The sequence below is a fragment of the Phodopus roborovskii genome, unplaced genomic scaffold, assembly GCF_943737965.1.
Source record: "Phodopus roborovskii unplaced genomic scaffold, PHOROB, whole genome shotgun sequence".
NCBI lineage: Eukaryota > Metazoa > Chordata > Mammalia > Rodentia > Cricetidae > Phodopus > Phodopus roborovskii.
The window spans coordinates 27,574,713-27,600,930 of record NW_026126434.1 but is presented as its reverse complement, the minus strand read 5'-3'; the positions used below and the strand labels follow the sequence as shown (position 1 = coordinate 27,600,930).

Sequence of the window (26,218 nt, the reverse complement as noted above, 5' to 3'; positions counted from 1 at the left end):
CGTTGTTTTAATGTTAAAAAAATAATTTTGACCCAATAAAAGTAAAATTCATATTAAAAGTGCCTAGGACTATTAGCTTCTCACTCAAGCATTTTAGATTTTGTTGTTGTTACTGCTGCTGCTGTTGTTTTTTAAGGTTTATTTACTATGTATAGTGTTCTGCCTGCATGTATCCCTGCAGGCCAGAAGAGGGCACCAGATTACATTACGAATAGTGGTGAGTCACCATGTAGTTGCTCGAAATTGGACTCAGGATCTCTGGAAGGACAGCCAATGCCTTTAACCTCTGAGCCACTTCTCCAGCCCCCCAGTCAAGTGTTTTAACTACTGGAGGGAATGGACAGTTGTTAGATTTCACTGTAAAAATCTTCCTGTCGCTGGATGAGGTGGTGCACACCTTTAATCCCAGCACTCAGGAAGCAGTGACTTTAAGGCCAGCCAGGTCTACAACAGAGTTCTAGGCCAGCCAGGACTATACAGTGAGACCTTTTCTCAACACTAATAGCAATTTTAAAGCTTTCATTTTTACGTGATTGAGTGCTCATTGGTTCTGCTCACTTTTGCCTGTGCATCTCCCGGTCAGCTCACTAAAAACTACACGGAGACGTATTAATTATGAAAGCTCGACGTGTAGCTTAGGCTTATCCCACTAGCTCTTATAACTTAAATTAACCCATTTATATTAATCTGTGTATTTGCCTCGCGCCTTTTTACATCTCTTCCATCTCGTCCCTCCTGTGTTTCTCTCCCATTCTTCTCCCAGAGCTCTGTCTGTCTGGAAGACCCACCTGTACCTCCTGCCTAGCTATTGGCCATTTAGCTTTTTATTAAACCAATCACAGTGACATATAGTTACACAGTATAATCAAGTATCTCACAAAGGTCCAGCCCCACCCATCAGAGTGAGTGTGAGTGCTGGCTTTACTCCAGTGGGGATACAGTCTTACAAGTCAGCTTAGAGGCCATGGACCTTCCTTCCCCGTCCATCTTGGCACTAAGGCCAAGGGCCCAGAAGCACCTTGACCTAGGTCACATCAGGTCTCCTGGCCCCAGGCCTTGGTTCTTCCCCCACTGGGAGCTCACATTCAGCTGCCTGTGCCAAGCATCCTCGGTCATGACCTCACTGCATCCTCTCCAGCATCCGAACCCATCACAGGTTCCCAGATGAAAACAACTTACACAACAGGCTGTTTACCTCAGAGGGAAGTCCCTGACCTCCTCCCAGTCTCCAGGGCCCCCATGGAGGAGGTTCATCACTGTCCCTGTACCCAGCTAGGCTGCTTAGCACCTCCCCAGGGAAGGAGCAGACACCTTAGAACCAACATGCCACCAAGCAGGACCTCATCCAGGACACTTGTTTTTAGGACCTGTTATGAGAATGGGCTCTTTGGGACAGGGGGCCAGTCACTCTGTCCTCTTTTGCTTTGCTGGCGCTTACTGGTATGGCTCAAGGGGTGCTTGCCACATTGGAGGAACAGCATCTACCCTGAGGTCCCTCACCATGGCCACAGAGACCCAGGTTCTCAGTAACTGCCATGCCACGGATGTTTCAACAGGTGTGATGGGGGAGAGGGACACTTGTTCAGGGTCACTCCCTGTTCAGCCCAGATCGAGTGACCTTTCGAACTCTACTGACACAAGAGCTTCCCAAACCAAAGTGTGGACCCACCCCCACCCGTCCACCTCTGACTGTGGCCTTGGCACTGTGACACTGATAATATTGTAATTACTCGTGACCTGTATGGGAGGCCAGGTCCCCAGGACTTCCTGGAGTGGCCCAACGTGAACAGCATGCTTAGCACCACCCTGCTTTTTACACCTCCTTCAGTACAGGCTCTCACAGCCCTTGGTTGTGCATGCCCTCAGTCCTGGGTCCCAAGCCCTCATAACCTAGGTCACCTTGCTTTCCAATATCCTTGGAGTCTTCCAGTATTTACCAAAAGACCCCAAAGGCCTCCTGCCACACATCCTGGAGCACCACACAAGTCCTTGAGGCCCGAGATGGGACAGCAGCTGGCTAGGGCTCCTTCCCTTTTCAGGTCCCACATCCTCCCAGGACTGCAGCTGGAATGGACACTCTAGCCTGCGGGCAGCACTATAGCAGGGGGCATGACCCGTGTAGGTGTGGGTCTGGACCTCAGGGAAGCACTGGAAAAGGGTGACATTATTTTGGGTCCAATCTGTCTATTGGAAGCCAAGTCCCTTAAGAACTTGAAGTGTCTGTGGAAGAAGGGACTTCTTGGCACAGAGGAGACTGAGCCCAGAGGGGGCGGGAACAAGCCACTGGTACCCAGCTGGTGAAGAGCTAGCTCAGGTCTGCTGTGCTTGCCTTCTCTCTCCGGTTTTTTACACCAGGGCACTGCGAGTTCACCACGCTTTCTATCAGACATTTCACATTTTAAAAACAAGTTCTCCCAGGAGAACTGAGGTTTGGGCAGAGGACAACGGATGCCCACAGACTGAAATTTGTGGGTTTTCCAAGCTAGAAAGAAAGCAGGCAGGGAATGAGAGGCTGCACTCAGAGGGATGTTTGCTATGAGCGATTCCTGGTGCTTGCCTCCTGCACAGGGTCAGGAAGGCTCAGGACGATGGCGGAGCAGACTCAGTTTGGGTGCTCCTCTGCCGTCCTCCCTGACCCTCCCTTCGTCACTCCTGGTCCTGATGGCTCCCCCAGCTCCTTCTCGATCTTCCCTCACTGCCGCCTTCCCTGGCCCAGGTCACCTGTGACCTGTGATGCCTCAGTTCCCACCTTTAGCTTTAGAATTTGGGGTCGAGCTTAGTGGTAGAGCAGAGTGTTTGCTTAAGTGTTGAGGCCCTGGCTTTGATCTCCAGCTGCCGGGAAGGGTACAGATAGACAGAAGAGCCAATGGACAAACTGACCTAAAAATCCTCCTATCAGCTTCCCACCCCCAACCTCCCCCAGCCAATCTGGTCAGTAAGAGAATTAGTGGGCTGACTGGGGTCACCATTACAGTCCACAGTCTTGTGGGGAGCGTTGACTTGGTGCAGGGGGTGGCGGGGCAGGGGTCAAAGCACCATGACCCTGGACCTCATGAAAGAGCTTGTTGGGGGCTTACAAACCTGGAGGGTTGGAGTCCATGACCATCATGGTGGGGACATGGCCGCATCAGGCAGGCAGGCAGGCATGGTGCTGGAGCAGTAGCTGAGAGCTCACAGCTGGGCCACAAGCAGGAGGCAGACAGAGAGCTAATTGGGTGTGGTATGGGCTTTTGAAACCTCAAAGCCCACCCCCAGTGGTGTACCTCCTCCAATTGGCCACACTTCCTAATCCTCCAGAAATAGTTCCATCAGCTGGGACAAAGCACTCAAATATATAAGCCTCTGGGAGTCGTTCTCATTCAAACCATTACTTTTTTGTTTATTTACTTAGGTATATGGGTGTTTGCCTGCGTGTTTGTCCGTGTACCATTTGCATGCTTGGTGCTTTCAGAGGCCAGAAGGAGACTGGATCCTCTGGAACTGGAGTCATAGATAGTATGAACCTTCATGTGGGTGCTAGGAATCAAACCCCAGTCCTTGAAAGAGCAGCCAGTGCTCTAACCCTTGTTTTGCATTTTTGAGACATGGTCTGTGCTGGACCTCAAACTTAGACTGTCTGCCTCAGCCTCCTGAGGCATGTACCCGCAAAACCTTCGAAAGGTGGGCTTTGGGGATGGAGATTAATGTATTTATATCTATTTATTTGTGTCTGCATGAGTTTATGAATACCACATGCATGCAGTGTCCATGGAACCAGAAAGGGCTATGGATCCCCTGGAACTGGGGCTACAGATGGTTGTAAACTGCTATGTGGGTGCTAGGACTGAACCCAGGCCTTCTGTAAAGCAGCAAGTGCTCCTAACCACTGGGCTGTCTCTCCAGTCCCACTAGATACCTTTCTTAATGCCTAAAAAAATAATTCACTGTAGTTGGGCATGGAGGCTCATATCTGCAACCCCAGGACTCAGGAGATTGCTGTGAGTTTGGTCTGACTGGGCTGTAAAGACCCTGTCTTGACCACCCACAAAAGTATTTTATGAGCCGGGCAGTAGTGAGGCAAACTTTTAATCCCAGCACTTGGGAGGCAGAGGCATGAGGATCTTTTTGAGTTCGAGGCCAGCCTGGTCTACATAGTGAGTTCCAGGACAGCAAGGGCTACACAGAGAAATCCTGTCTCAAAAAAACAAAACACAGTTTTTATGTATATTGCATTATAATATTATCAATTAATTCTATCAATATAAAATGTTTTAGTCTTTATGTTAAATGTATTTTATGCTCAGAACACCTATACATTTGGACCATTACAGGTGCCTGTAGGTAATGGGTACGGTACCAGAGGGTGCATGGTGGTTATATGAGAGATTCCTAAGTCCTCCCAGGGCAGGTCCTGGGCCACAGCAAAGCCTTGTGTGCAGTTGGCCCTCAGTAGAGGCCATGTGAGTGAGCAGACCGCTTCCTGACGACTGCTGACAGGAACCATAGCCTAGCCGCTCCCAGGAGCCTCCGGCTGAGTCAGACCTCACCAGGAGCTCATGGCCCCTCAGCAGAGCCCGGACTTGAGAAGCAGTAGACCATGAAGTCAGGTGATGGGGCAGATGGCACCCTGGCTCCCTGGGATGCTAAGACCTTGAAGAGGACCAGGGAGCTCAGAATCATTAAATGTCACCTGGGGCTGTATTGGGGCTGTGATTGGGAGAATGACTGAGCCAGCCTGTGGCCACAGTTGAAGAAAGACAGCCAAGATTCTGTATTTGGCATCTGTGTGGATAAAATGTGGCCTTTTGGCATCTTGCCCAACCATAGCCACACCCACTACCTGAGGTACTTGTGCGCATGGCAGAAGAATAGTAGTCTTCACATCATCATGGCACCGGGGCTAGCATCCAGCAGGGGAGGAGAGGCCTGCAGGATGCTGGCTTGCAGGCCCCCATGATCATTCCCAAGGGTACATGAGCCTCTGCAGCCCTGGGCTTGCCTGTGAACCCCAATGCATAGTCAGTGACCAAGGAAAACAAGTGGGGATGGGGTGGTGGCGCTGAAGGGAGAGGGGAAGATGAGGGTGCAGTAGGCAGAGGGAGGTTAAAGTGGGCTGGCCACCAGCCACTGGCATCCCAGCTGGAAGTGCTGGAGGATCTGGCAAGCCCAGCAGTGGAGGACTGAGAGCCTGTGGAGAGGAGGGCTCTCTCACATATTATTGCTGTGTGAGGTAAGGATCCTTATTCTTCTCATGCCATGGAGGACGAACTGAGGTATGGTCAGTGTGGCTTAGGGACCAGGTAGGACATGACCTGCAGTATTCAGGTCTGATCTAGCACCAGCAGGGACAGGGAGGAAAAAGCCAGGAAGAGGAGAAGACCTGGGAGGCTAAATGACTTTTTGGTTTTGGGGGTTTTATTTATTTGTTTGTTTGTTTACTTTGGTTTTTCGAGGCAGAGTTTCTCTGTATTGCTTTGGAGCCCGTCCTGGAACTCACTCTGTAGACCATGCACAGTAGGCCTCAAACTCACAGAGATCCACCTGCTTCTGCCTCCTGAGTGCTGGGATTAAAGATGTGTGCCACCAACACCCGGCTTGTGAAGAACACTTAAGTGTTCCTTCTTTAAAAATCTGTGTGGCAGCTGGGCGGTGGCGGCGCACACCTTTAGTCCCAGAGCTTGAGAGGCAGAGGCAGAGGCAGGTGGATCTCTGTGCCAGCCCACAGAGCTAGTTCCAGGAGAGCCAGGGCTCTTACACAGAGAAACCCTGTCTAGGAAAAAAATAAAAAATAATTTTAAAAAAAAGGAAGGAAAAGAAAGAAAAAAAAAACTATATGGTTCAGTGGTTAAGAGCACTGTCTACTCTTCCAGAGGACCTGGGTTCAGTTCCCAAAATCCACATGGTGGCTTACAACCATCTGTAACTCTAGTGACAAGGATTCTAACACCCTCTTCTGGCCTCTGCAGACACCAGGCCAACAAGAGGCACAGAGGCACATAATTACACATGCAGGCAAAACACATAAAATGAAAAAGGAACTTCAAAAAAAAAAAAAAAAAAAAAAAAAAAAAAAAAAAAAAAAACCCCATGTGTTCAGGGCTAGAGATGTGGCTCAGCTGGCAGAATGCCTGACTAGCTTGCATGAGGCTCTGGGTCCCCTCCCCATGACCACACCCAGTGTGACGGCTGGCACATAGCTGTAACCCCAGCATTCAGGTGGAGGCAGGAGGAGCAGAAGTTCAATGTCATCTTTTGTTGTATAGCAAGTTTGAGGCCAGCCTGAGCTACGTGAAATCCGGTCTCACAAGATTAAACCACAACATTGGAAAAAAGAAAGAAAAATGTGGTGGTGGTAGAGGTACACCTTTATTCCCAGCATTTAGGAAGCAGAGGCAGAAGCAGACAGAGTTTGAGGCCAGCCTGATCTACAAAGGAAGTTCTAGCCAGAGTTATATAATATTCCAGCCTGTCTTAAACCCAACAAACAAACAAAAAGTCACAGTAGGTTCAAACACAGGTGTTGACATGGCTGGCGTCATGTAGGGGCCAGGAAAGGGAAGCTGGAGGGGTTCCTGTGGGGCCACCTCATGGAGCCATCCTGGCAGTAGGTTTTGGAAGAAGTAAAGACAGTTTTGAGGAATTTTTGCTGCACCTGGACGCGCTGAGGGTATGTGGTAAGTGGTATGTCCTGGATTTTAGGAGAGAAGGCTTATGTGACAAAGAAACTCCTCCATGCACTCACTACCCTAGCTGGCCTCCCTGAGGCTGACCACAAGTGTCCAAGGCCCCACTGTGGCATGATTGGTCAACAGTTCTTAGCCCTCAGCTCCCCAGCTAAGGCCACCCATAGCCCAATACACTGTTCTAACTTGGTTACAGAGGCACATCTGAAGGTTATCTGTGACCTCCCCTCTTTGTATGTTACTAGTAAAATAAAATAATAATAATAATAAAAAGAAAAAAGGTTCCCCAGGTGGCTGCCTAGAGACCTAATTCTAGAAGGGCATCTCTTAAGGCACATTACTGCCACCTGCTGGAAAATAGTGGCATGACCATCCCATCAACTACATCAGGATGCTAGAGGGTCCTTTTTTGTACTGTGGAGAACACTATGGTCCAGTCTTGAGCGCCCCTTCCTCCTGGAGGAACATGGCTTGAAGGTGATGCACCATCTCTCTTTTACTGCCTTCCAGTCTGGTTTCAGTTCTCCATTTGGGGAACAGGCCACTGATTTCAAGTCTGACTGAATACGTCAGTTCCTGCCCTAGGCTCTGGCCACTAGCCACTGGTCCCCAGTTGGTGTCACTATTTAGTCTTAGGAAATGTTGGGAAGCCTTACTGAAGAAAGTGTGTTACTGGGGACCAGTGTTGAGGGTATCAAAGCCATGTGCCATTCCCAGTTTGCTCTCTGCTTGCGTTTGAAGTTTAAGCTCAGCTGTCCCTACTCCAGCCTCAAGCCTTCTCTCTGCCTTCATGGGCTCCTAACCCTCCGGAACCATAAGCCAAAAGCAAATCTCTCTTATACAAGCTGCCTTAGTCATGGTGTTTTATCACAGCAATAGAAAGTAACTGATACAATACCCATGAAGGCTGGGCTGGGGGTCAGTAGGTCCGTTGAATGCTTGCATCAGGCACAAGACCCTGGGTTTGCTCCCCATGGGAGTATGGGTACACACCTGTAATCCCAGTAATTGGGAGATGAGTCAGGAGGCTTAGGAGTTCCAGAGCATCCTCAGTGACACACCAAGTTGGCAAGTAGCCTGGGTTACTCGAGAACCCGTTTGGTTTTTTTTTTTTTTTTTTTTAAATATCCATGATAAATACAATGTATTACATGAGCAATGTAGATGATTGCAAACCCTAATGTGACAATGTTGTGCTGTGTCCAACCTCTCCAGCCTCACCTGTGAGTCTGTCCCCAAGGCTGCTGTGGTCAAAACCAAAGGCTTCTGGATTTTTTTTTTTCCTATACTTTATGGTGTTGGGGCCAGCATCATTCTTAGAAACCACCAACCTAAAGAAAGATGTGTTCTTCCCAGACTATACCCTGGCCTTGGGGCTGTGTGGGTGGGGGACCTCAGCTCTTACCTTGGCCTTCTGTAGCCAGGAGCTTTTTGAGAGAGCAAGGGGAAAGGGAGGGGCCTGCTGGGTGGGAAATCCTAGTGCTGGTTGACACTCACTATGGGGCTTTGGTGACAAACCCTTCATCTCCATCCGTGAGCTCCAGTTTCCCAGCTGGGGGTCATGGGTATTGGGATGGGGAGAAATCCCCCCCCATGGAGGGTTCTTACCTGCTCTACAGGCCTTTTTTTTTTTTTTTTTTTTTTTTTTGCTTTTTTTTGTTTTTAATTTTACTGTTTTGTAGAAGGATTTTGGAAGAAAATCAATAAAATATGCCTGAGCTGTCCCAGTGCTATGTGAAGATGAGCTGTCCCAGTGCTATGTGAAGATGGTTGTCCATTTCTAGCCCTGCCCTGTCCTGGGGTGGGGGAGGGGTCATCTCTTGTGCTCGGCTATGCTTGGCCTCTGGAAATCTTTCCTGTACACTCCTCACAGGGTGGGAATGTAACATCTTGACTTCTCTCTTTTCCAGGGTCCTGGAACCAAGTTTAGAACTGGGTCCTAGTTCTGCCCAGATGGTTCAAATGCAGAAAGGTAAGGAATGAGGCCATGGTTGAGGCTTGGGGTTGTGACAGATTCTTGGGCACCCATGGCTGTGGCTGTACTTCTCAGGGTCCACATCCTTCACAGGTTCTCTTTGGAACACCACAAATCTACTCCAGTCTCCTTATCAGAGAGTGTAAGAAAGCAGTTCCTGAAACTCATTCCCTTGAGATAAACAGATAGTTTTGGCTCAAAATTAAAATCAGTTCAAAATACTACCATGACTTCCCATGATAGTCACAGCAAAAAGCCAATGTTGTCTGTGTGACCCCAAGCCTGGTGACCTCTCTGATCCCCTCCGCAGCCACACTGCAGTGATGGCTCATCAGTTAAGAGCCCATATGGCTCTCTTACAGAAGACCCAGGTTTGGAAGTCCACATCCAGGGAATCAAATGCACATGCACATGCCCCCCCCACGTGATTAAAAATAAAATTTAAAAGGGATAAGAGTTGGAGAGAGAACTCACGCGTTAAGAGTGTTCTCATAGAAAACTGGGGTTTGTTTGCCAGCACTAGTGTGCCTTCAACAGCATGGCACTCAAGCTCCAAAGAATCTGATTTTCTCTTCTTATCTTGAAGGACTGCTGCACACATATACATATACACAAGCACATACATACACAGAAAAAAAGAAAACAGGAGACGGGGCTGGAGAGATGGCTCAGCATTTAAGAGCACTGGCCGCTCTTGCAGAGGACCTAGGTTCATCCCCAGCACCCACAACCGTTAGTAACTCCAGTTCCAAGGGATCCGATGCCCTCTCCTGGTCTCTGTGGGCACCAGGCACACACGTAGTGCACTGACACACAGGCAAGCAAAACCCCCATACACATAGAATAATAAAATAAATAAAACGGAAACATTAAAAAAAGACGACGTGGAGAAGGAGTAAGATTAGGAAGCAGTCAAGAACCAGCTCTTTAACCAAGCGCCCACAGGACAGGCACAGGTCGCTGGATCTGGCCCCGCCCCTCGGCGGGCTCCTCTGACCATCGCGTCTGTGTGGCAGGCGGTTCGCCGTTTCCTGACGCTATCGCCCCGCCCCTTCATTGGCCACGCCCCTTCCCCCAGAGTCCGTTTGATACTGGTCCCGACCTTTCCTGTCCCTCCTCAAGCGCAAGGCCCCGCCCTATCAGGCCCTGCTCCGCCTTCCCAGGGTCTCCCGCGCGCGCGGGGAGTTCTGCTCGCGTTTCGGATCCCTCAGACCTCGTGTGTTTTGGCCGTCGCCCGTGTCCCCTCGCGCTGGAGTGGTCGGTGTCGGACACCGTGGCTCCGGCCGGGGCGGAGCCCTGGGCGACCCTGGAGGCGCCCGCCCGCCTCCTGTTGCAGGCACTGCAGGCGGGGCCCGAGGGCGCGGGGCGCGGGCTGGGGGTTCTGCGCGCACTGGGCCGCCGCGCGGAGCACTTCCCCTGGGGTGGCTTCCTCGAGGCGCTGGGCCGCGCTGAGCCCGAGGTGCGGGGCCCGGACGGCCGCCTGGAGCTGTGAGTCCCCGCCCGCCCGTGTCCCCCCCCCCCCGCTTATTTGCATAGTCGAAGCAGGGTTCCATCTAGCCCAGGCTAGCCTCGAACTCCTGCGGCCATCTGAGTGCTAGGATTACAAGCGTGCGCCCCAGACATTGGGCTGAGACACGCCTTTCATCAGGCATAATTCTAAGTGCAGGCAAATTGATTTTGTTTTCGTACTTCATCTCTTTAAAAACAAAAAAGTCAAGAGTTGCCGGCCTGGTGTCCAACGCCTTCTCAGACCCAGTCTCAAAAGAAAAATAAAAACTGGCTTGTGATGGTGCATGTTGGTAATCACAGCACTTGGGAGGCAGAGGCAGGAGGATCCCTTCAAGTTCAATGCCAGCCAGGACTACATAGAAGGACAAGGTCAAAACAACAGGAAAAAAACCAAAGCCTCTAATACAGGCGTACTTATGTCAAATGGACACCTATGTTAAAATACAGATCATACAGTGTGGGGTCTGATTTCAGCAATCAGGAAGCTGAGACAGAATTGCTTTAAGTTGGAAGCCCGCACAGCTGGTGAAACCGTATTTTTTTTTTTTTTTTAAATACATGTTACTTAAAACTGATATGCTAGGTCACTGGCAGAATAAGGCTTGCTCATTGTCAGTATTTCAAAACAGTGTTCACCACTTTCCTGAGGGTAGTAAAGGTAACCCACACCCACACATACACCTCCCATTTAAGTGTTTTTGATAAATTCTAAGTGACTTTGAATTTTAACTTCTTTTTTGTGAGTGACAAGGGATTCCTTCTAGGAGCTTAGGTGTCATTCTGCCACTTTGGTTTTTTTTCGGTGTAAATGTTCTTGTTTGTTTGTTTGGAAGTTATGATGTACATGTTATGATGTACACCCTGGAGGTTAGGAGTTTGCTGGAGTAGCTTCTCTTAGACCACAAATTCATCTTTTTCCCCCCTCACTCTGACACTAGTTTTTCCTTCTGACAGTGTCTGTTTCTCACAAATTTAAAAGCCAGGTATGCCAGTTGCTTGCAGGAGCTGGCCCTTAGGATGCTGTAAAGGGTGTGATGAAGGGTTATTATTACCCTGTTCCTTCTCAGTGTCCATTTGCTCTGGGAAACCCATTCTGGATTCTAGCGCCGCCTCTTGTATGTCAGGTGTTCCTGACTCTGCTGTTCCTTTTCCATCCTCAGCACCTCTTTGTCTTTTGTTTTTGAGACAGGGAGGGCCTCACTATATAGCCCTGGCTGTCCTCAGACTCATAAGAGATCTGTCTGTGTCACAAGTGCTGGGATTTAAGGTGTGTACCACCATACCTGGCTTCCTCTCCTCAGCAGCTCTTCAGGCATCACCTCCCCTTCCCTGTCACAGTATATAACACATGTGTGTAATCAGAGCACCTGGGAGCTAAGGCAGGAGGATTGGGAGGCTAAGGCCAGTGTGGATTACATAATGAGACCCCCCCAGCTCAGAAGACAAAAAAAGCTCTGATTGTTTGTAGGCTCCCACTGTTGCTACGGTTGCCTGGGGTGTGCCGGAAGAACCTGATGTCCCTGCTCATGGCTGTTCGACCCTTGCTACCTGAAAGTGGCCTCCATTCTATGCTTCAGCTTGCCCAGCGAGACACAGCATCTACCCCTGATGCCTGGCTCCATGCCCTCTGGGAGCTGCTAAGAAGGGATGTGGGGATTAGAATCTCTGTGGAAGGAGCTTCTCCACTGTCCACAAGCTGTCAGTCACAGCTCCGAGACCTGTGTGGACGGCTGGGCCAGGGGCATAGGGGGTTGAAATTGGCTCAGGCTTCAGCTCCTGAACAGGGGGAACAGCACTCGCAGCTGTGTGGCAAACGCAAGGAACCAGAGGAAGACCCTGCCAGCCCTGAGTCAGAGAGAGCCCCTAAAAGGTTCCAAGGTTTGGCGGCAGAGGAGGGAAAGGACCAGGAAGAGAGACCCAGGCTGGAGTCATTGCAGTCCCCATCAGATGCAGGAGGCCTGTCACCTGATCCAAAGCAGATTGCTACTGAAGCCAAGATCCCTGAGACTGGCCCAGGTGTGGAGGAGGCCAAGGGTCCAGCTCAGAGTGTGGAGTTGCCCAAAGTTGTCCAGGTACTGTGGCTTGGGCTGGTTTCAGAATGGTCCTTCTGGATGATGGTGAAAGCTGGTTGATACACAATCCCAACAGGGACCTCAGTAGTACATGGAGCAGGGATGAGGGGTGAGTTATGGAGGATGGAAGGAGGGGAGCCTCCCCCCCAAAAAAATGATGGAGATGGGGAAGGAGTTACTATGAGCTGGAAACACCTGTCCTAAGGATATAGGATGTGGGGTTGAAGGACTCTGCTCCTGCTGCTCTACCCGATAGCATGGGTCATGCCAACATCCAGCCAGGCTGCCTGCCTGTACTGGGCCTTATCTATCCCGTTGAGGTTGGATGCAGAAAAGACCAAGCAGTGGGCTGGGTTTCACACAAGCCTTCTCTACACATCTTGTAAGATGGAGGTGCCACATCCCTGCTTCTCTTGAATTGCCTTTGCCCATCAGTTCCCATTGCCCGCCCCTTAAAGGTTTTATTTATTATATGTGTGCCTGCTTGTCTGTGTGTGCACCCCATGTGATGCACATGGAAGCCCGAAGAGGTTGTAGGGTTCCCAGACCCAGTTACAGGTGATTGTGAGCAGCCCAGTGTGAGTGCTGGGAGCTGATCCCAGTTCCTCTGGAAGAAAGGGAAGTGTCTAAACATTGAGCCTTTTTTCCAGCTCTTGCCCAGTGTGTTCTGCAACAGGGGGCCGGCAGGTCCTGCTGCACTACAGAAAAAGTGACTGTTCTGTCCTCCACAGGACCGGGTGCCCGGGCTGCAGCAGCTGCTGAAGGCCTTCCAGGAGGTGACTGGCCCTCCCTGTTCACCACAGCCCTCCTTCTGGCTTCTCTCCACCCTAGCTGTACCCAGGGAAGCCCCCATTATGGAGCTTGGTATGGGGCTGAGCAGGAGGGAGATCTGAGTTCAGCCACCACAGGGCCAAGTTTGGATACACCATCATCCCCCAGGAAATCCTCTGGTGGTGCCTTCTAAGAATGGCCTTTGTGACCTATCACAAGTATTCTGCCACCCTTACTCAGGCTTTGCCTCCCCAGGGTCTGGAGGGGTTGGAACCTGAGCCTCCAGTGGACCTGCAGTTTCTCCACGAATGCAGTCCCAGCCAGGTGAGTCAGGCTTGTCCCTGTGCACCTGCCCGTTTCCCCACCTCCCATGGAGCTCAGCGGCGTACCCTCTGCCTCTTTACTAGGGTCACCCTGAATCCTTTCTTAGCTCTCCCTGCTCCACCCTGCTCCCTCTCCCATCATGCCCTTGCTCTCCCCTCTCTCCTGCCCACTGGGCTTGTATCTCACAGAGCCAACTGAATGGCCTGGTTTCCCCCAGATGGAGTTGCTCTGCAGCCAGCTGCAGCTGCCCCAGCTGCCTGATGGAGGCCTCCTGCAGCTCTGCAGCTGCCTGCTGAGTCTCACACCAGCCCTCAGCATCAGCAGTGCCTGTGTGTTGGCCAGGAGCCTCTTTCTTGACCGGGTGGGTACAGGTGGCACTAGGAGGCCAAGGTTAATGGGGACCCTCAGAGTGCTCCGGAAGGGGGTTTGGGAGGGGCTGAGAGGTCGGCCCCAACTGGGGCTTTTGAGTTTAGGGCTTTTCCTTGGTAGCTTGGGTTGCCCTCTGAAACGTGTGAGATAAACACTTCCTGAAGGGAAGAAGTAACTTTGTCCTCTCTCTGGTGACTAGATCCTGTCACTGCAGGCCTCCGCCTCCAGGCTGCTCAGGGTCGCCCTCATCTCCTTCTGTGTGAAGTACACCTACCCAGTCTGCCAAGCAGTCCTTGTTCCCCTTCTCCAGGACCCAGGGATGGGTAACTGCAGACCCGGATCCAGGCCTAGCCTGGTGCCCATCACACTTCACCCCTTGGGGCCCTGCTGAGTTGGGTTCAGTGAATAAAACTAGTAATTTGTTCTCAGACAGCGGGCATCCTGTCCCTGTCAGCTTTCTGCCTTTCCCCAGCACTTTCTCCTCTCCTGTCTTTGGCCCAGGTCCCATGCAGACAGAGGTGCTGTGCTCCCTCATAAAGGATGAGGCCCTAGAGCCAGACATACATGTCCAGATTCTGGGGTGAGTGTGCAGGCCTTGATGCTGACCCTCCCCCAGGCCAAGCCTGCATGAGGCCCTGGACTGGAGGCCCAGTATGCTAGTGCACGTGCACATATGCACAGGCATACACGCACATGCACACACTCACACATGCACCATGGCATAACACACACTGCTGCCCCTGGGGGCTAACCCTGCCCGGTACCCTTTCCACTGGGCCCATGTCCTTGCTGGCCATCTTCCTCAGCTTTACTGGGGACGTATCGGAGTGCACACAGAAGGCTGTGTCCCTCTCAGAAGGGGCTCAGCTGGGACACACCAACATGGTTAAGAGCATTGGCTCCAGAGTCAGACCTGAGCTCCATCTCCACCTTGTTTATTGACTTAGACAGATGGACTCAAGTTCAAGTGTGCTTTTATTTATTTATTTGGTTTTTTGACACAGGGTTTCTCAGTGTATCTTTAGCTGGCCACGAACTCAGAGGTCTGCCTGCCTCTGGAATGTTAGAACTAAAGGTGTGCACCACCACGCCTAGCTTATGAATCTTTTATTTATTTATTTAATTGCTTTTTTGGTTTTTCAAGACAGGGTTTTTCTGTGTGGCTTTGGAGCCTCTCCTGGAACTCACTTTGTAGACAAGGCTGGCCTTAAATTCACTGAGATCTGCCTGCCTCTGCCTCCTAAATGCTGGGTTTAAAGGCGTGCACCACCAAAGTAAATAAACTGGCTGTCATACAGAGAAACCCTGTCTGGGCGGGGGAGGGAAAAAGAAAAAGGGAGCAGCCTCAAATAGCACCAACTACTGCTCACTGACCACTTAGCTTCAGGTCCCACACAGCATCCACTTTCTGCATAGAAAAACTTCACGAATAGTGCGTGGTCAAATCCAGGGAGGTACTGGAGCCTGGGGTCTGCAGCTGCTGCACATGGGGCTGCTGCCCGCTCTACTGCAGGCCCAGTGGTGGAGGGCAGCCCTTAGTCACCATCATGTGCCCTCTGTGCAGGCAGGTCCTGGAGCTGGGCTGGAGGGAGGAGACATTCCTGGTGTTGCAGGCACTCCTGGAACGGCAGGTGAGTGGGCTGCGTAGGACCCAGGCAAGCAGGGGGCTGCCTTCCAGAGGTGTCCAAAGCCCCTGCAGCTGCTGCAGGTGATGACATGTTGCTGACCCCTGGTTCCCCTAGCTCTGTCTCTTAGTAGCACCTGACTTGGGACTGGCGCCTCCCCTTATCTGTCACATGGCCCAGACTAGCCTGGAACCTGTATGTAGTAGAGGGTGACACTGGGTCAGAGTCATAGCTTTAAAAGTTCAACAAGAGGGGAAGGGAATGTTAATAACCTTCTTCCCAGCTCCCCTGCCTGGTGCTTAGCTGTCACCAGTGCAGAGAAACAGTAGAAATGTACAGCGCTCATGTTTGCTGTTTAGACGGCAGCCCTTTAACTGGCCTCCTCTGCTTCTCATTCACGCTCAAGCTTACCATCCCTGGGGCCCCTGTACTTGCTTTCTTGTGTCCAGCTGGGTTTTGAGCTCGGGTCTCAGTGCCGCTGGGCAGGCACTTTGCTTCAGAGCTGTAGTCCTAGCCCTTGGTTTTGGAGACAGGGCCATGGTCTTACCTGAGTCCCCGGAGTCCTGGATTATAGGTCTGGGCCACTATAGGTGGCTGGCTGTACATTGCTTTTTTACTTTTTTTTTTTTTTTTTTTTTTTTTTTTTGAGATAGGATCTCTTGTAGCCCAGAGTAGCCTTGAACTCACTTTGTAGTACAGGGTGACCTTGAATTCCCAATCTTCCTGCCTCTACCTGGGATTACAGGTATGCATCACCATGCCCTATTTTTTATGATGTAAGGGATTGAACCCAAGACTTCATGCATGCCAGGTAAGAACTCCATCAATGGAGCCATTCCCAGTCCTATTCTCTTTTAGTAGTTAGTATATTTTGACATTTATCTAAATTAGCACCTAAAATTCCCCATCCTTATAGTGTTATTATTACTATTTGTCTTAGGGGTTTCTATTGCTGTAAAGAGACACCATAACCACAGCAACTCTTATAAAAGAAAACATGTAATTGGGGCTGGCTTACAGTTCAGAGGTTCAGCACATTATCATCCTGGTGGACCATGGCAGCGTGCAGGCAGACATGGTGCTGCTGGAGAAGGAGCTGAGAGCCCTACCTCTTGTGTAGGCAACAGGAAGTGAACTAAGATACTGGGAGTGGCTCGAGCATATATGAGACCTCTAGAGTGACACACTTCCTTCATCAAGGCCATGTGTACTCTAACAAAGCCATACTTCCTAATAGTGTCACTTCCTATGAGCTTATGGGGGCCAGTTATGTTCAAACTGTCACACTATCATTTTGAGACAGGGTCTCACCAGGCGCACACCTTTAATCCCAGTACTCTGGAGCAGAGGCAGTTGGATCTCTATGAGTTCGAGGCCAGCCTGGTCTACAGAGCTAGTTCCAGGACAGGCTGCAAAAGCAATACAGAGAAACCCCTGTCTCGAAAAACCAAAAAAAAAAAAAAAAAAAAAAGTTCAGCCTGGCCTTGAATTCTATGTAGAAAGACCTTGACTCCTGCCCATCTTGCCCTGAGTCCTTGGATTATTGTTGTACGCCATTCCTGGCTTCTCTTGTTTTCGCGTTTTAGGCAACTGATTACTTTTCTTGCTGTGGTTTTGGCTCACAGTTGAAGGATACAGTCTGTGTCACTGGGAGAGGCTTGGGCTTGAGCCTAGGGCTTTGTCCACATTCAGAAAGCAAAGAGATGAGTCCTGGGTTCGTTCTGCTAGGGGACCCCAGCCCATGGGATAGTGGTGGCTCCTACATTCACAGACGCTCTTTGGTGCTGGGAGACACCCTTATAGACACACCCAGAAGTATGTTTCCATGGTGATTCTAAGCCCATTCAAGTTGGCTGGTGAAGATGGAACATTACAGTGATTAACCCTGGCTGTTTACGCCCAGCCCTCCTTATGTAAGAGAGAACACTGTAGCAGTACTTTTCTCATCGGGACCTCCATCCCACAAATGATGACACAGAGACTTATTATTACTTATGAAAGCTCAGCCGTAGCTTAGGCTTGTTCCTAACTATCTCTTATACCTTAAAATTACCTGTATTTTTTAAGATCTGTGTTCTTCCACATGGTTCGTTACTTCATCTCCATATTACCCATCCTGTCTCCTCCATGTCTGGCTGGCAACTCTGCCTTTCTTCCTCCCAGAATTCCCTCTCTGCCCAGAAGTCCCACCTATACTTTCCTGCCTAGCTATTGACTGTTCAACTTTTTACTACACCAATCACAACAATACATCTTCACACAGTGTACAGATATTGCACTATAGGAGACCATGTGAACTGCAGTGGGATTTCAACACGATGGGTGAAGTGCAGAGTGCCACCCGATGCTAGTGGTCATTTCTTATTATGAAGAGTTGGCAGTGCCCCTCAGGACCTCACCGCGTCCTGTTGTTAAGGGTTAAAACTGAGGCAGGCTAGAGTCACTAGCTACCCCAGAGTACTGATCAGTGCCTTTGCAAGGGCAGTTACATTTTGTGAGACCATGTCTCTGCTATTTCATTTATCTTTTTCATAGTGTTCAGTGACTTTGAGCCTTGTCGTCCAGTTGTGGGGACTGGGGCTTAACTTGGTATGTTAGCTTTCCCTTACTGTGATAAAATACCTGAGGTAAATAGTAGGAGAAAAGGTTGACCTGATTGCTGGGAGTTGGTGGAATATGCCTTTAATCCCAGCACTCAGGAGGCAGAGGCAAACAGATCTCTGTGAGTTTGAGGCCAGCTTGGTCTAGAGAGCGAGTTCCAGGACAGGCTCCAAAACAATAAATAGAAACCCTGTCTTGAATTTTGGCTTGGCCTGGTCTCACAGTTCCCCGGGCTTGGCTCGGTGCTCCTGTGCCCATATGAGGCACGTTATGGTAGAAGGAGTGTGTGTTGGGGGGTAGGCTGCTCAAGTCATGGTTGCTGAGAAGCAGAAAGAATAGGGATCAGGCTAGCACCATCCCCTTTAGACAGTCCCCCAGTCACCTTTATCCTGGGACAGAGCCTTCAACACATGGGTCTGTGGAGGAATTTCTAGACCATTCTAGAGCACTCTGTTCAGCTACCTGCTACGAGATGGAGAGCTTGGGGGCTGAGCCCAGGACTGGCCTTATGATGCTGTCCCATGTCCCCTTGCAGGTGGAGATGACCTCTGAGGTGTTCAGCGTCTTGGTGCAAAGGCTCTGCAAAGAGGGTCCAGCAGCCACCACCTCCATGGCCTACGCCAAGCTGATGCTGACAGTGATGACCAAGTTCCAGGCGAGTGTGAGTGTCGATGGGGCTCATTGGTCGGGCCAGTATTGCCCAATGTGGCCATTGGGAAGTTAGAACAGCATCATGCTGTCCTTCCCCTTGAGCTGACCCCTCCCCTCAGTTGCCATGCTTGTGAGGACCCATGCAGCATTTGGAGAGAGAGGAGGAGGGCAGCTAAGCCTTATTGGGGATTGGGACTGGGGGTAGTGAGTGTGTGGGGCAGACTGAAGCAGGGAGGATTGCTGTAAGTTCAAGGCCAGTCTGGGCTGCATAGTGAGACAAATACAAAATACAAAAATAAAGATGGGCATAGTGGTATGTGTCTTTAGTCCCAGCACTCAGGAGGTAGAGAGAGGCAGGCAGATCTCTCTGAGTTTGCAGCCAGCCTGGTTTACATAGTGAGTTCAAGGGCAGCCAGAGCTATGTAGAGACCCTGTGCCCCCCCCAAATAATAATGTTTAAAAAGTTGGGGAAGTCCAGGGTGTCATTCAGTTGGCAGAGTGCCTGCCCACCATGCTCAAAACCTTAGGGTCAGTTCCTAATACTTTGTAGACTGGGTGTGACAGCACATGTAATCTGGGTGCCTGGGAGGTGAAGGTCAGGAGATTTGAAGCTCAAGGCCAGCCCAAGCTATGTGAGAGGTTCACTCCCATCCCAAAACAAAAAGCAATGGTGGCCAAGGGCTGGAGTTGGTAGGAGGATGTTCCTGGCAAGGGATACCGTGTGAGCCAGGACTGCCCTTCCCAGGGATCTGCAAGTAGCTCATTACAGTCAGAAGCTAACAGTGTGAGAGCCAGCCAGGCAGTGGTGTTGTATACTTGTTTTAATCCTAGCACTTAGGAGGCAGAGGCAGGTGGGTCTCTGAATTGCAGGCCAGCCTGGGCTATGTGTGAGAGGCCGAGGTGGCTGAGACTGTGGACTTGCTAGCCTGTGCTATGCATCAGCCCTCAGACACTGTTAGCTCCTTTCTGTTGGTTTTGCTTTGAGGTGGTTTGTCCCCTTGGGCTTGTCATCTTGTGGCCTTGATCTGCTATTTGGCTGGAGTTTAATTTGTGCCACAGTGTCTGTGTAGCAGCCCCATTTTACAGACGAGGGGTAGAGGCTAAGAGATTAGCTCACATTACCTGGTAGCATGTTCAGAAGGCCCTGCAGGTCATAAGCCAGAGAGCTTTTTGTTTTGATTTCTTTTTAGACAGGATCTCATGTAGCTCAAGATTTGCTCTGCTTCTGAGTGCTAGGATTGATTATAGGGTACACTGCTATGGCCTGGTTTATGTAGTACTGGGATTGGAATACAGGTCTTCCTGCTTGCTGTACTCTGTAGTTCTGGCTAACCTGAACCCTATATGTTGACCAGGCTGGCCTCAAACTCATAGAGACCCTCCTGCCTCTGCCTCTTGAGTAGTGGGATTAAAGGCCTGGGCCCCTGTGCTGGGCTCAGCCTACTTTTTTATACAGGCCAGGGTAGCACTGCCCTCAGTAGGCTGACCCTCCTACGTTATCTAGCTATCTACAGAAACGGTCCACAGGCCCAAGTGATGGGGGCAGTTCCTCAGTGGAGACTCCCTCTTCACCCAGCTGTATCTGGTGACAGCCAAGGTCGGCCATCACACAGGTGCATCTGTTGATTCCATGATCCCAGGAAAGTGGGGCTCTCAGTCTGTGTGTGCTGTGAGGTTTGGGTGCTGGTCCTCCAGAGACTTCCTAGATCACTGGAGAAGAGCCCCCCCCTCTAAAGGAGAATGGAGCCTGCAGAGACCAAAGCTGGGGAGGGGCTTTGCCTCTGTCTGCTGAGGTGTGGGGATTGGAGCGTGGAGATGAGGAGCCTGAACCTCAAGAGAAGATAGAGAATTCATGGTGGAGTATCCCTGAACCTCTCTGTCACCTGGAGCCTGGGAGGGTTGGGAGGCCTATGTGAGACACACCTGAATCTCCACCTAGCACCAGAGCCTGCTGTGAGCTCTACAGCTGCTAGAATCCAGGTCCTCTTGGTGCTTGCCTCATCTCAAGAAGTAGTAAGGTTCTATTGCTCAGGAGCCTGCCCTTGGCTTCCATTCTCCATCAGCAGGGCCGGCCTATGGGGTGGTAAGCAGACAGGAAACTGGCTGCTGCAGTCCTAGCCTGACTCCCTCTCCAGATCTCAGAACAGCAGAGCCTGGACCTGGCTGTGGCCCTTGAGCCCAACACTACTTTCCTGAAGAAGTCCCTTCAGGCAGCGCTGAGACATCTGGCCCACTGACCACCCACAAGGGCATGGTTCCCTGACTCCTTGCCCAGGAATACACACTAAGCCAGCTCTCAAGTCAACTGTCTCTTGCCCAAAACTCCTGGCTGCTCGGAGCCATCTTGACTTCAGAGAGGAAGCTGTAGGCTCCACGATGCCTGCCATTCCTGATCACAATAAAGGGATGGCAGAGGACCAGCTGGGGATGGGTGGGGTCCTGGGAGAGCCTGGGGTGACTCTTTTTGTGCTCAGGTGTTGTGAACCTCCCTTTTTGTTTGTTTCTGAACTGAATAATTTTGTAATAGTTTTTAATAAAGGAAAAAGCTCTTCCAATCCCAGCACTCGGGAGGATTGAGAATTGAAGGTCATCTTCAACCACACAGTGTTAAGGTCAGTTTAAGCTCCATGAGAAGAGTCTGTGGGTGTGGCTGGGAGATGGTTGAATAGGTAAAGAGCTTGCTGACTGCATTAGGACCTTAATTTGAATCTCCAGAGCCCTTGTAAAGCTGTATCTGTCAACCCTGCTGTTACAGCAAGCTGGGAGGTGAAGGCAGGAGGGCCCCCAAAGCTGGGAGGTGAAGGCAGGAGGCCCCCAAACCTGGGAGGTGAAGGCAGGAGGCCCCCAAAGCTGGGAGGTAAAGGCAGGAGACCCCCAAAGCTCAGCCTGAGACAACACGGAAGGCGAGGACTGTCATCCCAGGTTGCCTTGTGCCCTCCACATTTGTGCAGTGTCATGTTTGTATCCCAGAGTACTAATGACTGCACAACACAAATGTACAAGGAATGGCTACAGATAAACAAAGGCATCTACATTCTTAGAAGCAGTACCTGCTTTCCCAATAGCTCTGGACCCCCGAACCTCCTTCATTCCCTCACCCACACCCACCCCTGTTCAGTGAGAAAGGATGAGGGGATGGCTGTTAAGTGAAATTGTGAAGTCAGTCGGGTCATATGTTACACTCCCGCCACAGCAGGCCTGTCAGAACTACCTGTAGAGTGTCCAGGCCTGTGGCCGCCTGGGTGACTACTTACTGTTGAGGGAGGTCTTGTTTTTGTGTTAATGCTGGCATGGAAACCAGGGTCCGGTGCCTGCTAGGCTAATGTTCTACCACTGAGCTACATCTCCAGCCACAGTTAACATTAGAGCTGGGCTCTGAAGGATGCCTGGGCCTCCATGGACTGAGAAGAGTGCAGAAAAGACAACATGGTGCCTGCTGCAGACCTGTTTGACACCTGTATTCCCACAGCACCCGTGCAGGTACCTGGATCACAAAACATTTAGCACACATTTGAGTCTGGTGGCCCACACCTTTAATCCCAGCACTAAGGAGGTCGAGGCAGGCGACCTCTGAGTTTGAGGCTAGTCTGCTGTAAATAGTGACTTTCAGGACAGCCAGGGCTACACAGAGAAGCCCTGTCTGGGGAAGAAAAAAAAAAAAAAAAAAAAAAACCAAGAACTTAGCACACAGATGTTACTGAATTAGGAATAGTTTGAGACAGCACCCTCCCAGCTTAGCCCTGCGGTAGGTGGGGAACTACTTTCTGGGTGCATCTCAGGCCGCAGTTTCCTCCAAAGTCCTGAGTCCCTGTTTCAGGGACGTGGGAAGTCAGCTTAGAGATGAAGCCTGGATTTGAGAACAAGCTGGTGTTAGGAGTAAGGGGCGCAAAGCACCACTGAGGTCCACTCTAATCCTGTGCAAACTTTCCTTATTGTGCCTGATGTGTCCTGACACAAGATGAACCGTTCTCAGACCTATCCCTGTCAATGGTGGGTGCTGACCAGAGAGCTTGCCTGCCTCCTCAAAGATCCCAGTGAGTCACCCCAGATCTGGAGGCTCCCTGTACGGACCCTTGACCCCACACTCCTCTCTTTTAACTGCAAAGACAGAGGAGGGGGTATCAGGCAAGAAGGACAACTTTGTCTGAAATGCCAACTAATTGAGAAAAGACGGGGGCATTTGTCCAAAGTCCATCTTGCCTGGAGGCTGAATCAAGAGTGGTTTATGCAGCAGGCCATGGCAGACTGGTGGGCGCCTTCTCCCAGGTGGTGGCTTGCGCTTAAATGATGCACATCTGATCCTAATCTAGTCACAAGACCTTCTCAGTTCTGCAGATCTCAACAGGGATCGTTTCCTCGAGCTATTCCCATCATCAGTGCCTCTGCCCACAAGTGGGGCTGGACTCTTGCACAAGCACGGGTTAGTGGGGGCAGCTGCACAGCGGCTCTCCAGGGCTCATCACCAAATTTGGCGATGAAGGAAGACGGTTCTTCCGGTGACTGTGTCAGACATAGGTCAGGCAGAAGATAGGGAGTCGGCAGAAATCCGATCCCATTGCCCAGCTCCAGAGCCAAGCCCTGAGCTAGGAGTCAAATAGCAGCCTAGAACCCACACGGTCCCAAAGCCAGCTGGTCCTAGCGCTCTGCTCGCGATGCAGTCGCGTGATGGCGCCCCCCAGTGGCCGCAAACATCAGCGCTCCTCCGGCGGTATGGCTAAGCGCTGAACGAACGAGCAGTTCTCGCGAGAACAGGATCGCTATTTGAGCGCAAGCGTAGACCTCTCTGCTCTCTTTTCCGGTTCCCGCGGCCTCCGCAGCCATGAGGTAGGTGGCTAGTTGTTGGGGTGCTATCCGCGGCCATCCGCGCACCGGCTGTCCCGCGGGCACCCTGACGCTCGGCGCGCAGGCTGTCCCTGGGGCTGTTCGCGTCGCGAGCTCCCCCGGCGGGCTGTGGGCCTGCCGTCCGCGCGGGGCCCCTGGCCCCCGGGGTCCGTCATGGCAGGCCCTGAGCGCCCCTGTCTCCCCCCTGCAGCAGCAAAGTGTCCCGCGACACCCTGTACGAGGCGGTGCGCGAAGTCCTGCACGGGAACCAGCGCAAGCGCCGAAAGTAAGCACGGGCCAGCACCCCGCTGGTCCCCCGGGCGTGGGGCGGGCGGGCGGGCGGGCGAGCATCCCCGCCGACGTCGCCCCTCTCGCTTAGGTTTCTGGAAACGGTGGAGTTGCAGATCAGCCTGAAGAACTACGACCCCCAGAAGGACAAACGTTTCTCGGGCACCGTCAGGTTGGCACACCGCTCTGACCCCACCCAGCCCCTCAGTGTCCCCGTGTGGCCTGGCGCCCCTGCCGCTCTGGCCGAGCAGGACACGAGGGCACTGACGGGCCAGGGTAGTTCGGGCGTCCTGCTCCGGGCAGGCTGGCTGGAAGGACCCCCACCCTGGGTCTTTAAACAAGAGGGGAGGCGTGGGGAGGCCTCGGCCGAGCCCGCCGGCTAGCCTGAGAAGCCAGGCTAGTGTTGACACCTCCGGGTAAGACACGGTCGGGGCTTGCCGGCGTCCCCGCCGCCTTCCGCCTCCCGGGCAGGCCCTCGGGACTGGTTGTGACCCGTTGTGTCCTTCCCACAAACGCAGGCTGAAGTCCACTCCTCGCCCCAAGTTCTCCGTGTGTGTCCTGGGGGACCAGCAGCACTGCGATGAAGCCAAGGCCGTGGAGATCCCCCACATGGACATCGAGGCGCTCAAGAAGCTCAATAAGAACAAGAAGCTGGTCAAAAAGCTGGGTACGTGCGGCCGGCCCGGTGTTAGGGGGCTCACAAGTGCCGCTGTGGAAGGTGGTACCGCCTGCCCAGGAGTGGTGCCATTCCCAGAGGGCCTCACGGGGGGACGGTCAGGGAGCGCCCCCACGGCCCACCTGATGGAAGCCTCACTCAGTTGAGGCCCTTCCCACGTGTGTCGAGTTGCCTCTACCCAGCCATTGGGCTTTTTGTAGTTGATGCTAACCACCTGGGTGTGTGGGTTAGCTGTGGTGTCAGACATAAGCATTTAAGTAAATGAGGTTACTGTGGGGTGCGTTGACCCTGTTGCAGGCTTCCTTCTCCCCACTGTCATGAACACAGTAGACACTAGACCTTTTACAGATGAATGTAAGGATTTAGGCATTACATGCTGGCCTCCCGTCAGCTGGCAGAGTGTACTCGGGCAGTACTCTGGTCATCCCCAGGGTTCCATGAGTACTAGACTGCAGGCAGGTGTAAAGGACCCCTGCTCTTTTGCTCTCCGGCCATGCTCTCCCACGTGGTACCTTACCTTGGGACCACCACTCAACCCCCTTCTCCAGCTTTGATTCTTACAACTGTCTTAACCCCCACGTACTTTTGCCCAAGCCTTGGAAGTGCTAAGGGTTGTATCCGCTACTGAGCTATATTCAGTCTTCACTGAATCGCCTAGGCTGCACACTATACTGGCAGTCCTGCCTCGCGTTTCTCAGATAGCTAGGGTTATAAAGGCCTGCACCACCAAGTTTAGCTTCAACTGGCTTGTGATCTGTGCTGGGATTACAACAGGTGGCAGCCATCACAGCCCCTCAGTCCTGTTGGTTGGTCATGTGTAGTAATGCAGGGTCTGGAAAGGCAGCTTGGTGGCCATAAAAATATTAGTCCTGCTTTTTCTGGCCTGGATTTAAATAGCCCATGGCTTCTTCTTACAGCCAAGAAGTATGATGCCTTTTTGGCCTCTGAGTCCCTCATCAAGCAGATCCCACGTATTCTGGGCCCAGGCCTGAATAAGGCTGGCAAGTTCCCTTCCCTGCTGACACACAATGAAAACATGGTGGCTAAAGTTGATGAGGTGAAATCTACTATCAAGTTCCAGATGAAGAAGGTCGGTCTGGCTTGTGGGTTTGGGGGGGAGGTTAGCTAAGCTCAAGAACTGAGCACAGCATGGTTGACTAAAAGGTCTGAGTAGCCTTGGTCTAACCCTTTGGGGGCAAGAGGGCCAGGGCTTTCCTGCCACATAGATGTTCACTAGCCTGACTTCCATGCAGGTGTTGTGTCTGGCTGTTGCTGTCGGCCATGTGAAGATGACGGATGATGAGCTTGTTTACAACATCCACTTGGCTGTCAATTTCTTGGTGTCCTTGCTCAAGAAGAACTGGCAGAACGTGCGGGCTCTGTACATCAAGAGTACCATGGGCAAGCCCCAGCGTCTGTACTAGGATGCCCCAATCAATAAACCTCAGTGCTACCATCCCTTGGTCTCTGCCTGCTTGGGTGTGTGAGCTCAGTCAGATACAACCTCAGGACAGAGGAGTTATTTCCTTTGTGCCAAGCAGCTGGTGTCCTTGTGGCCCAGGAAGGACAACTCAAAGCTAATTGAGTGCTATTGAAGGTGAGGTGTGCATTTTCTTTTGTCTGGGCTGTTGAAAGGTCTTCAGGTTTTAGGGGTAGTGATGGGCAAAGGTTGGATTCAAGCACTTAGCTGTAGTTAACCCAGGGCCAAAGTAAAATCCTGTCACCCATGGTGAACACAAGTGAGGCTCTGGGCCCTCTATAGGCAACACCAGCCTTAAGGCCTTCAAGTGATTGGGCCAGCCCCTCTTGGGATCAATGCCCACCTCCACAGCTGATGAGGGGAAGGAGTACACAACCCTCACCTGTGAGCCTGA

At 51.6% G+C, this 26,218-nt stretch overlaps 2 protein-coding genes across 2 annotated transcripts; both read left to right on the top strand.

The window, feature by feature from the left end:
* The first annotated feature begins 2,588 nt into the window (after positions 1 to 2,588).
* On the top strand, positions 2,589 to 20,979 carry Fance (FA complementation group E). Its single transcript, XM_051186594.1, has 12 exons — positions 2,589 to 2,716; positions 8,573 to 8,634; positions 9,801 to 10,125; positions 11,615 to 12,218; positions 12,950 to 12,994; positions 13,245 to 13,313; positions 13,531 to 13,674; positions 13,882 to 14,005; positions 14,184 to 14,262; positions 15,247 to 15,313; positions 18,444 to 18,569; positions 20,695 to 20,979. The coding sequence occupies exons 1-12, from the start codon at positions 2,589 to 2,591 to the stop codon at positions 20,794 to 20,796; spliced, it is 1,875 nt and encodes a 624-aa protein (XP_051042551.1). The 3' UTR covers positions 20,797 to 20,979.
* A 2,313-nt stretch (positions 20,980 to 23,292) lies between these two features.
* On the top strand, positions 23,293 to 25,800 carry Rpl10a (ribosomal protein L10a). Its single transcript, XM_051187129.1, has 6 exons — positions 23,293 to 23,383; positions 23,592 to 23,666; positions 23,760 to 23,840; positions 24,187 to 24,335; positions 25,262 to 25,434; positions 25,598 to 25,800. Exons 1-6 carry the CDS (start codon positions 23,379 to 23,381, stop codon positions 25,766 to 25,768), a joined length of 654 nt encoding a protein of 217 aa, XP_051043086.1. The 5' UTR covers positions 23,293 to 23,378; the 3' UTR covers positions 25,769 to 25,800.
* Positions 25,801 to 26,218: the final 418 nt, after the last annotated feature.

Coding starts and splice junctions, on each gene's coding strand:
- Fance (XM_051186594.1), top strand. CDS start 2,589: ATGGCGGAGCAGACTCAGTTTGGGTGCTCCTCTGCCGTCCTCCCTGAC. Junction 2,717..8,572: donor TGCCGCCTTCCCTGGCCCAG/GTCACCTGTGAC, acceptor TCTCTTTTCCAG/GGTCCTGGAACCAAGTTTAG. Junction 8,635..9,800: donor GATGGTTCAAATGCAGAAAG/GTAAGGAATGAG, acceptor CCGCCTTCCCAG/GGTCTCCCGCGCGCGCGGGG.
- Rpl10a (XM_051187129.1), top strand. Junction 23,667..23,759: donor AACCAGCGCAAGCGCCGAAA/GTAAGCACGGGC, acceptor CCTCTCGCTTAG/GTTTCTGGAAACGGTGGAGT. Junction 23,841..24,186: donor CGTTTCTCGGGCACCGTCAG/GTTGGCACACCG, acceptor CCACAAACGCAG/GCTGAAGTCCACTCCTCGCC.